The 12,353-nt window shown below is 43.5% G+C and overlaps 1 protein-coding gene across 1 annotated transcript; it reads left to right on the forward strand.

Annotated features, from left to right (window-relative positions):
- The first annotated feature begins 2,177 nt into the window (after positions 1–2,177).
- On the forward strand, positions 2,178–10,915 carry LOC119168418 (glucoside xylosyltransferase 2). Its single transcript, XM_075866761.1, has 5 exons — positions 2,178–2,319; positions 5,599–5,730; positions 7,271–7,466; positions 8,818–9,131; positions 10,168–10,915. The coding sequence occupies exons 1-5, from the start codon at positions 2,185–2,187 to the stop codon at positions 10,357–10,359; spliced, it is 969 nt and encodes a 322-aa protein (XP_075722876.1). The 5' UTR covers positions 2,178–2,184; the 3' UTR covers positions 10,360–10,915.
- The last annotated feature ends 1,438 nt before the right edge of the window (positions 10,916–12,353 follow it).

Here is a 12,353-nt window from a genome sequence, read left to right on the forward strand (position 1 = left end):
CTGAAGGGTCTAGCTGAGGACACCGGAGTGCCACTCGAATACAGTTTAATGGCTCCTGTAGCATACCCGCCACCGTGGCAGTGGCAGACTATAGATTGCGATGTGTTTTTCCTAGAAGTTACTAAACATGCGCCTATTGCCCATATTCGAACATACTTCTTGGAACTTCAACACAAATACGCGCGTCCTGAGTTTTTTACAGATGCCTCTAAGTCTAACTCCTCTGTGTCATACGCTGCTGGCCCTTCCTTTTCGGATGCTGGCCCTCTACATCCAGGCACAAGTATCTTCACAGCGGAAGCTTACGCGATACTTGTGGCAGCTAAACACATCAAACAATCACAAATACAAAAAGCAGTAATTTATACAGACTCCCTCAGTGTGGTAACGGCTCTGCACAGTCTTAAAAAACAAAAAAAAACCTGTACTCGTTTCACTTTACTCCATTTTATGCACACTCTACACACTCAACCGACATGTTGTTGTGTGCTGGGTGCCAGGGCACCGTGAGATTCAAGGCAACATGATGGCGGATCAGCTTGCTGCATCCGCCCACGAAAGCACCGCCATTACACCCACATCAATTCCGGCCCTTGATCTTAAGCCGTCTCTCAAACGAAAACTCAGGGACTACTGGCAGAGCAAATGGGATACACACACACAAAACAAACTACACGTTATCAAGCCACACCTTGGCCATTGGCCACCAGTAGCAAAATCACGTTTAACAGAGGTAACACTAACAAGACTCAGGATAGGACACACATACACGACACACACACATCTTTTGTCCGGTGGTGATCCACCATTGTGTGATAAATGTGGTGAGGCATTAACAGTTCTTCACGTTTTAATTCAATGTAAACATTTAGACGCTCTAAGAAGACAACACTTTCCACTATCCTACCGACAACATATACCTTTACACCCTGCAATGTTCGTCGGTAGGAAACCGCTTTTTAGTCACAAATCATTATTAGCGTTTTTAAAGGAAATTAATAATTTTCATAACATATACCCAGGCCTACCGTAGCACGACCTCTCTAGAGAGGTTTTTGCTGCGGTGGCTACACAGGAAAGCACTGGCCTCATGGCCCTTGGACGCAAGGGTATGAACGAGTGAGGCACTTGTGCTAATGCCATACATGTCCACCATCGTTTTTCATTATCACTAACTTTTGTCACCTATACACATCACACACACCTTTCACGGCATGGTAATGATTTTATTATTTGTATGTTTTTACCCGCTTTACTGCGAGGAATTTTATGGCCCTTATACAGCCGCTAATCACAACCATTGTCCACATTCCTGTCTCATGAACTGGCGCTCTTTCGCCATCAAATGGCCCTTGCGCCAAAAAACACCATATATCATCATCAACCACTGCTGCTTCGCACCCCATCAGGGTTCCGTTTGTGTGTGGGGGGGGGGGGGGTGTACCCATATGATATGAAATGAGCACCACAAAATCGCACTGTTTGTTCCGGCACCCGCGTCAAAGCCTGTTTCAACCAGGTCAGTGCTGTGCGCACCGCTGCCGCTTCGCTCCCCATCAGGGTTCCCTTCGGGGAGACGGTCCATAGTTCTTGTTTGTTTGTTTATTTATTTATTTGTTTGTTTGTTTGTTTGTTTTTTGTTTGTTTGTTTGTGGTAGCACCTATGGCATGAAATAAGCACCACAAAATTGCACTGTTTGTATGTTCATATTCTCTTCAGCGGAAGCTTAAGCTTTCACAAGTTAAAAATTGCAGTGTTTGTAGTTGCGGTTCTTTTTTCCAACCAAGGTCAACAGCACTACTCTGCAGCTTCGGTTAGTTCCCCTCAAGTTATCTTGATTGATTTTGCCTATTCCGTTGCAGTACTCTTATTCAGGTTTCAATACAAGGCATATTCTAGAGTCATTGCAAGTGAAACGTGCACTGCACCGTAGTACGTAGTGCTGCCAAGTGCGTATACTATATTCCACCGACAAGCGATATAGCAAGTGCCGTATTTTGAGTGTAACAAACGGAACGTTACACTTTCCGTTTCGCATACTGACGTTAGCCCATGCAACATTACGCCTTGATTCATTAGATCACTCTACGGTACGCACCCCTCTCGCACACCTGACCACTTCTTCGCGACTAAACATAACATCGCATCTGACGTCTCGTTGGTTTCGCAGGGAGAAAATCACGATGGCGTTCGTCATGTGCGAGGATATTTTTAATCTTGGCATCGTTACTGTCAAGTCAGCCGTAGCTTACTCCTACACAAGGCTGCACCTTATCATCATCGCAGATAAGCAGAACGAGGAGAAAATGCGAAAAGAGGTAAGCCTGCATATATCTGACAAAGCCTTCTACAATTACGATTGTTTTACTGTTTCGTGAAACATGACACAGATGAACTTTCGGCATTGAAGGTCTGAGTAAAGGAGTGATTCTGACGAATTTTAGAAGCGAGTCCCCTTGGGCGCTCATGATGACCGACCGTTGTCGTCCAGGCTCGCCATCGTCCCTAGTCGAAGCGCAGGTGCGAAACATCAGTGTGCATTTACGTGTACAGCGAGTATATATCGCGCATATAGCTTAAAAATAGACGCATACTCCATCCGTGCATCTGTCCATCCGTCCATCTGTTCGTCCGGCCATTCGTACATCCACCCGTCCATTCATGCGGCCGTCGACCCGAACGTGCATCTGCATTATACTAGCCGGTGACTTGAACGTATACGTTATGGACATTAGGACCTAGATTCGCTCCATCATCAACATCCACTTCTTAGATCAGCAGCAATGTTTCTCTTCATTTTCCTCAAGCGAAGCAATGCGCCTCAATATTGTTTCTTCCAATGGAGAGGAATAAGTGTAACACTCACTAGACCTAAAGCAAATTTGATTGTTATCTGAATCGAATCACGACAGCACACCCTCCACTGCGTAATGTCACATATACTATATAGCTAAGAACCCAACAAATTTGACGTATGCATGTGGGAGGTAGTGGCCACATACTGCACTAGGGTGGCCAATCCTTCTCTCGTGAGGGAGTGCATTCCCGGCGGTGGTTACCGGTGAGGCCGCACCCCAGGCCTCTCAATGCAGTTCCATTACCACACGCATATTTTTTATCCGGTTGGAAACTGCGTCGCACCGGGATTTGAACCACGGACCTTTTGCATGCGAGGCGGATGCTCTAACTCTAACAGGGAATCAAACTGGATTCCCAGAGAAGGGAAGCGGGGTAGGGGGGGACAGAAGGTTAGGTGGGCAGATGAGATTAAGAAGTTCGCGGGTATAAATTGGCAGCAGCAAGCTCAGGACCGGGTTAACTGGCAGAACATGGGAGAGGCCTTTGTCCTGCAGTGGTTGTAGTCAGGCTGATGATGATGATAATGATGATGAAGAACCCAACGCATTGTTTCTCCGTAACGTGATTTATCTCGTTCGGTGATTCGTTATGCTTCGAAACTCGCGGCAAAGTACTACGTGTTATCGCAATCATGGTTGGCGTTTTAAACTTAGCCATAAAACTGCTGTGCTGTTGAGCGATTTGTGGCAAAACAGGCTCGCATATATAACTCTAGTCTCGGTGCATCGGTTCCATATAGTGTAAAAAATCTCAAATAATGATCACACTCGCAGAAACATTGCTTCTTCAGCTTAAGACAGAACTGTACACGCTCAGAACAGCCGGCACTTTACTCGAGATCAGCAATGTAATATTTTAGGAATAGAACCCGTCGACAAGTTTTGCATTCAAACGAATGGGCTTGTCGTGCAAACATTTGAGTAAGGATTGCATCTGTAAAACCTCAAACGGCTGAGTGAAACAAAAACAAGACAAATTTAAAACGACAGGTTGAAGTTCCTTTGGCAAGATTCTGCTTACCGTAAAAATGGCACAGATGCCAAAGTTAGAGCCATCACCTCTCTCCCACGTGTTTTACCCGTAGCAGGTGTCTGCCGAGATGGCGAGCGTTGGCCACGTATGCCTCTCAATCAAGCCTGTAAAAATAGAGGTCAATAGCACCACACAGGTAGCAATCGTCCACTTAAATTCTCCTAATTGAAAGGGTCCTCGTAATGAAAATGTAATGAATCTAGGTAATGGTGGTATATGATGTCTAAGTTATATGGAACTATTGTAAGAAAAACATTAGCTGGCACTGTTTATAGGTAAAAAAACAAAAAGAAAACAGCATTTATCCTCTGAAATGACACAAAAGGGCCTATATGTCTGGTGCAAGTCACCATAAGAAAATGACGTTTGGTGGGTGCGTAATATTCAAGTTGTATGCTAGGAAGTAGAATACTCAGTTTCCCCATGTGATACCTAATTAGGATGCTTTAAATGTCTTTTAGACCATAGAACGCATTTATGTTTACTGTAAATAAAGGTAGGAATTATGGGAATTTTATAGGCATATCTATGTACAAGACTAGCCTACATTAGTGTACAGCACTTTCTGTCTCTGTGGAGGAAAAGAGTGAGGACACTCGTTTGGCCCTCTCATAGAGTGCGCTGCCCTGTGCGCTCTCATGACGGTGTTCGCTGGCGCCTTCTGTGCGCTCGGTGCCAGTGACGTCACCCGCGTCAAATCTCGCAACGTACAAGCTACAATACGTGTGATGGCTATTCTCAACCGATTGGCGACTGCCTCCAGAGCAGAGGTGGAGGGGCGTTCGCTTGAACTTTCAAAGTTGGCATGCGGCGAAAATGAGCCCTACGTGGAGAATATTTGTTTTTATTGCGATAGCGATCATATGCACACACTCTGCTAGATTTCGGCACCGGCGTCGGCGTCGATGCTATGCACCGCTATTGTATGTATATATATATATATATATATATATATATATATATATATATATATATATATATATATATATATATATATATATATATATGAAAACGCAAGAAAAGAAATCCAAGAAAAAAAAGACTCTGGCGTGCGGGATCGAACGTGGGACCTCCGCGTCATGAATGCGAGACCTTAACTACTCAGCCACCGAGAGGTACCTCCGTCAACGTTCGAACGGCAAGCTATTTATAGCTACCACTTACCGCTGTTGACAGGTATCTCGGGAGGGGGGGAGGAACTATCGTGTTTTCAGCATTATCAGCAAGATGGCGCAGTAAACGCGCGGCTGCTCTCATCTCTCACGCGTACTTTGGTCCGCGTAGAAAATAAGGGGGTGTTAGCTCGATCACGCACCGTTATATTGCAGTGGGGAGGATCTTACGCCTTGGTAGGCGTTGGGCTTGCACTGGAACGATTCTGTTGTAGTTATAGGGCACACAGAGGTCACTGAAATTGTTAAACAGCCTCAGTTTGCGAAAAGGGGCGCGCTTTTCAGACACAGCGAAGTAACAACTGAGACGCATATTCGCGTTAATCTTTACCTGTGGGTACGTTTTGTGCATCCTTTGTGCGTGAGAATCGTGGGGCATGTCTCGATCTGCTTGCCAATCTGCGCGCGACCTTCCAAGTTGTCGCTATCAGGTTCATTGCTTCCCCAATGCGACAAAGCTGTCACTTTTTTTTTCACATTTTCGCTTGCTATTCTTTTTTCTTTCATGACCTGACACACCTTTATTCCTTCAAGTACTCCTCCTGGCCGGATAATGTGAAAAAGCGCGTCAGCTGTGACGTGCTGCCTTTGTGGTTCCCCAAAGGAAGCGGGCACAAGTGGAGACCATTGTTCAGGCCATGCGCTACTCAGAGGCTTTTCTTACCGGTATGTGCTGCGCACTTCAGATTGTATCGCACACATGATTATATTTAACGCTCCACCAATGCTCTTTCCTGAACTGGTGAATATTATATATTTCGTGAGAGTGATTAGGTTCTGAAAAACAATTTTCTTCTTGCATTTACGCAAACACACGGCACAGAAAGAGGGCCATCGGGCTGCGGTATATTACAGACCTTCAGAGAGCCTCTACCTTGTGGCCCCGCCTATTTACTATAATTTTGTTTGCGTAATTCAGTGAAACTGAAAAGCCAGAGACTTGCTGCTTGCGAAAAAAAATATTTTTGAACATTTGAAGGGAGTTAAGTTTTTTACCTGTATATTGCAACATTTGGAGAGTGTGAAGTCCTTCTCTTTCATCGCAGGTCGGTAGCTTCATTATATCTTTTTCCTAAAGTTTACTATAATAACTACCTGAAAACAAGATACTCACAAGATTCTCATATATATCAGCTCGCATTGATCACCACATTAAAGTTGGAATTCCATCATGTCATACTGAATGTTATCATGACTCATTCATACCCAGAACTTGTGTCAGTTGGAATGGCCTTCTTCTCAACTTCGCTGACATAATTCATAATATTTGTTGACACTTTGTGAATATATTTATGTTTGTCACTGCTTGTATAATTTTTTCTCATTATCAAAATTGTTCTCTTGTACTCCCGCGACAGCTACTTCTCTTTATTTTTCTTCATGTGAGTTTTTCGAGGCTCGAACGTAAAGAAGATTAGTTTCAATCTTGAAGAAGACAAGCCTTGTCGATTCGTGAGCTCAATCATATGCAAACCCTGTTTTGCATATTTTGTCATCCTTGGGAAGAATAGCACTCAGGACTACATTTAGGTTACGCCTTGAAAACTCATTTCCTCGGTTGCATAAATTTAAATTGACGTTGGCAGACACTCTTTTCTGAGAAGTTCCAAGTTGATGATCGAAATAATCTTTTCTGCACTGCAGGCTGAGACTTGGTAATTCCTGCCGCATTCGCTGAGATTTGTATTATTATATATAACAGTAATTGTTGGGGTTTAACGTTTAAAAAAGCACTGTATGATTTATATTATCAAAACTTCAAAACTTGTTTATATGGAGAGTTCGTTCATTTTAGAGCGACGGAGCAGCAGCGCGCACGCAAGAGAGACGGCACGCACACACAGACACTTCGTGTTGCCTGTGTGTTGCCTGTGTGTTCGTGCTACTTATAGACGAATACATTTAATCATTCACGTGGTTTTCTTATTATATTCTTTATATTTTTGTTTCCTATTCTTGTGTTAACTCTAAGTTAGTTGTGTCTTGCTTGTCCCAGTTTACATGGCACAGTTCTCCGTATTCACGCATTACCAACTCACCTAGCAAACCGACATTCGAAATATATTGTTTTTCTATGAGTGAGTACATAAACCACACTCGGTGATAAGCAAAATATTGCAGTGCACCCTTCCTAGCGCTAGCAAGGAAACGGACTGGTTTGCCGAAAAGTATTCGGACTCTGTATTCCTCAACTTTATTTTCGCAGAGCATGCTTCCCGATGTGGATGCCGTCCTCTACGCTGACACGGACGTCGTATTCGTTCACCCTATCGAAGATTTCTGGAGAATGTTCTACGCCATGAACGAATGGCAGATGGCTGGTATGGCGCCTGAGACCGAGCACTTAAAAAACAACTGCTACTTAAGAGAAAAGATTCGCCGCCCATACGTTCCTCCTTTAGGTAAGCGAAGTTGTTTTTAACCATCCCAGTTTATATATTACGAATTCCCACAGCCGGTGCAGTGGTTCTGTGTCATATCAGGAAGTTTTTTGACACTGCATAGGAAGGAACAGGTAAATTTAAACAGGGTAACCCACTGGCGCCGTACATTTATTAAAGGCAGCTAGTTTAGCATGACTTAAAAGGGGTATAATGCGTTCCCTGCAAGCGTGAGAATTCAGTTCTCCCTGTTTAAAACAACGCAGTGCTGCTGACTCCAAGAAAAAATGTTGAAAAGCATTAGCGACTGGCGAAGCATGCCGGTACAATCAACCCTTAGTATTTATATATGCAAAATTATATTCCAGGTGAAATATATGCACGCTAAATACATTATTGAAGAAAACTAGTTGGATATGGTTCAAACAGTTTTATTTAGTTCAACACTATCCATAACAAACTCCATCAAAACACCTTGAATCTTGATGTCCTGTAAGCAGGAAACAAACATAAAATATTTCACATTGTGACGTAACTAACTGAGAGATTAAAACGAGAGTGTGAGGCATCTGCAGTGGTCATGTGGCAGATTCGGTGGGGATGGCGGCAGCTAGAGTCCGGCTTCGCAACTCCAGGATTGGTAGGAGACCCAGCAAACTCCACCAACTATAATAAAGAACTGAGAAAGCCTGACAAGTAGAACCTTTTTTTTTTTTTGAGACAGGACATGAGCGTAGGCCTAGCCAGCAAGAACAGTGACAATTTCCGGCCCAAGCGCCTCGTGCTTAGCACTGACAATACGTGTGTTGCCAAACTTGGCCCACTACTTCTTTATTAAAGTACATTTTAGCACTTGAATAAAGTAGCACGTAAAAAAGAACAAGCGCGTGCTATAAGTTGTACACCAAAACGTTATTAGGTGACTATCACCATTCATTTTTTGAGAGAGTGATCCATGATCTAGGAACTCAATACGCCTTTTTAATTTTCGCATGACTGTATAACGTTAGTTGCAGTCGCAGTATCATCGCAGCAACATATTTGTTGCGTTGGCCAAAAGTATATTTGGGAGCTTCAAAATAAGACTCTGCGTGCCTACATGCCACAGACTATGCATTCATGTTACATAATTGTCCTGTGGGGCTAAAGGTCTGCAATAAACACGTCCGATCTACTTGAGATTCCTTACCAAGCTCTTTGCTAAGCCGACGCATGTGTGTCTCGGTATAACCACCGTATGTTGTTACGGGTGTAACTTAGCAGGGAGCTCGCAGGCCTTGTGCCCTTTCACAATGTGGCTGTGGGTATCTACCTATCTGAGGAAGAAAAAAACTCACTCTTAATCCTTTTTCGCTTCTCTTGGACTGCGCAGGTCTGAATTCGGGGTTGATGATGATGAACCTAACGCGTATGCGTGCCTTTAACCTGGAGGACCACATGATACGCCTGCTCGAAGAGTTCCAGGAGCGCATTGTTTATGCAGACCAGGACCTGCTGAACATCTTTTTTACCCGATATCCTCAAGGAATATTCACCTTCACGTGCCGTTGGAACTACCGCGCAGAGCACTGCCTAGGCGACGCCTTGTGTGCGGACGGCCCCATCTCTGCGATACACGCCTCGCGAAAGGTGGTCCTCCTCAAGCAAGTGCCGGCGTTTGTCGCTCTTCATGCGGCCATGGGAAACGTGAGTGCACCTTCGCTCATATAAATGGGGACGTGCTCGGGAAGTTGAAGGAAGCTTCCGTGAGTTGAAGATCTCGCTGGTGGCGGTGGCATAGCAGGCTGAAAACCAGGTGCAGGCGACTGTACACGATGTGCAGTGAAGGGTTTCACCAAATTCGCATCGCTGGCGCAAGAAAGTAGTGTGTGTTTGACAAGGATGGAGTGCATAGAAACTCGCCTGTACGAAAATTCGATTAATGAAGCTCTATACTGGTCGTGTGTTTACCTATGTGCGCCGTTTTTCAATTGGTGCTTTCACGTTCGTGGGATTGCCGCCGGTCAGTCGTTTCTTATATGGCAATGTGATCTTGTATCACTTGTTGTATCTTGTATCACTTGTATCACTTGTAGGTCACCTGTTATTCAACGTAACCTCATTTTGTTGATTTCACCGTTTCACGCGGGACACTCTCTGTCTTTGTCATGCTTGTGAAGTGTAACGCTGCTAAGCGATCCGGTAAAGGTTCAACTCCCTGCATGGAAGAAAGAATCTACGCATCTCCGCGAAGCCATGTACGGAATTATTTGTGCTGATCTTTAAGTGTGCTGATTTTCAAGTGACATACAAACTATCCTTATTCGTGCTTGGCATATCATTGAGTTGTACTGTACGTGGGATGTGCCAATTCTTATTGACTGTAGGTTCAATGTCAGTGTTTTTCGCTGTTATGGCCTTTTTATTTTATTTGTTCTGGTTGTTAGACTTTCGGTAACCCTTTTGTTGATAAATGTTTTGGTTTGTTCACACGCAAATGCGCTACGTCTATCTGTGTTATTGCAAAGCAAGCCCGAAAAATTGGCACACGTGTCTTGAAATGAAGGAAAAGATGAACAAGAGGGCGAAGAGTGGGCGTGCTGCCAAAGCAACACGCTCGAAGGCACAGGACGGTCCTGATGATGATAGTTTTTTCCCCTCTGCATTCTCTCAACCCGGACTCAAACAGCTCCAGTGTTTAGGTAATCTTTGCGATATTCTTTACCTTGTCGTTCTTTTTCAGTTCAAGCTCGGACAAAACCTTGTGGATCACTTTATCGTTCCCCTCCGCACAAGTCTTTGGAACAAAAATCTTTCGAACACTGCTTCGACAGGATGTACCAAAGAGCTCAGGAAACAGCTGCATCTGCTTCGGCTAGCTGCAAGTCGTGTCGACAACATGACGGCCCAAGCTGCGGCCGCAAATGGAATGTAGTCGTGGAGGGCACACTCGCGTTGCTGCAGTCAAGATGTACTGGCGGCATCATTCCGTCATACTTTGCCTACGTTACAACATTTTTCTTGCCTTGCTCACTGCGATCAACCATCTACTCGCTTGTGTAAAAGGATGCTTGTGGTTTGAATAGAAATTTCAACGAACCCGTTTCAAGTGCAAGTAAAGTGATAGTTATTTCACTAAGGAACTCGGTGAAGCGATTTGAATGAAAGTATTGGAGTGCATGCCCGTAGCTTTAAAAAAAAAGTTTACTGGTGGCGTCATCCTGTCACTCATTACCCAAGTTACAACAGTTTTGTTTCCTTCCGCACTGTCATCAAACCTCTAATTCCTTGTGAAAAAGAAAGCCTGTGTTTCGAAGAAATAAAAATTACAAATAACCTGTTGTACACGTAAAGTGATAACTATTTCACCAAAGTAGTCTGTGAAGTGTTTTCGAAAATTTTGTTGCCTGCGAGGAGAAAGGCTCTTAGACCGTAACAAGCAGGATGTTGATATATCATCTCCTAGTTTTCATGGAGTTCCCTGAAGTATTCGAGGTACAGCGAGAAAAAAGTTGAAATGTTAAAAGGACTGTCTACCGTCCTTCGTTGCTCTTCTGTTTTGTGTCGCAATAAAAAGCGTACCTTCTGAAGTCTAACCTTGCTGCGGTTTCTCTGGAAAGTACGTAAAAATTTTGAAAACATGTTTTTTCTGTCTGCGTTATGTCTCCTTCCATCAGTGGAATGAATGCTCACAACACTGGTCGGTGCCGGTGAAAGTCGGCAACTGAAATCGCGTGTGGTTTTCGCAGGTTTCATCAAGTTTGTTTATTATTAAAACAAATATTTTAGTGGTCGTTTTAGGCACACACACTTTTTAGGTGTTCTCCCCGCCGTGGTCGTGTTTCTCCGCCATTTGCAGGCAGGCATGCAGGCAAGCGAACACACTGCTGGCAGCGCCACCACGCGCCTATTTGAGCACGTGAGAAAAAAAAAAGCAAAAAATGGTCTCTGGCGCAACCTATAGCTTTTTCAAGTGCATAAAAAAGTTTCGAGTTAAACATGTTTGTTTTTCTATAGGTAGGACAAGAAATATATGGGTAGGACAAGAAATCTGCGAGGATTTCTTGTCCTACCTATAGATTGTGAAGATTGACCACATTCGCTATTGGGTGACGCTAGTGGTAAATTTTTATCAACTTTCAACATCAAGTAAAAACTATAAATCATTGTTTTTGGCCCGAAAACAAGCTTGTTTTCGCCGATGTGATGAACAATCTTTTCATTTGCGCCACAATCATGAAGTTTTTTCTGTGTGGTAGGCAGTCCCTTCAAGCTCACGAGCATCAACTTAGGCAGCATCTCTCCCTCAAACATTGGTCAATAAACTGGACAATTGAAAAAACTACACTAAGTTTCAAATCAGAACAAAGTTTACCCTATCATATTTCCACCGATCTTGCGAAAAGTTCATGGTATATTACGGGCTTTTTTTTTACACCATGGCAATAATTTAAACATATTTTTTATTGTCCTCCCGATGTATATTTCGCCAGCTGTTGGCATGTGAAACTCAACTACTCGCGTTTAGAAATTGTTTGTCTATTTGTTTACCCCAGTTTTGTTGAAGATTGCATACTCTTAGCTTTTCCCAAAGCATTTGATGGAGTAACTAGTCCTTGCTTTCGCATTTGGTGAATCGGTAAAGAATTGATCCATTAATACTTCATCGACATGCTATGTTTTTTTTAATTACAGGCAATGTTTCAGCTCTCTTCAAATTCTTGTAGGCTCAGTTGTACCTTACGAGTCAGTTTCTGGTGACGTGCTAATTTTAATTCATGTTATTAGCTTGCTTGACCACTAACATTGCATCGCAAATATGCCTGTGCGTTGATGACTGCGGAATTTGCCACGATATAGCAATTAAAAATGTCGAAATTTCGGAATAATATAGATAACGCACCAGACATTTTCGGAAAGTCATTTAGT

This window comes from Rhipicephalus microplus, chromosome 6 (assembly GCF_043290135.1).
Source record: "Rhipicephalus microplus isolate Deutch F79 chromosome 6, USDA_Rmic, whole genome shotgun sequence".
Classification (NCBI taxonomy): domain Eukaryota; kingdom Metazoa; phylum Arthropoda; class Arachnida; order Ixodida; family Ixodidae; genus Rhipicephalus; species Rhipicephalus microplus.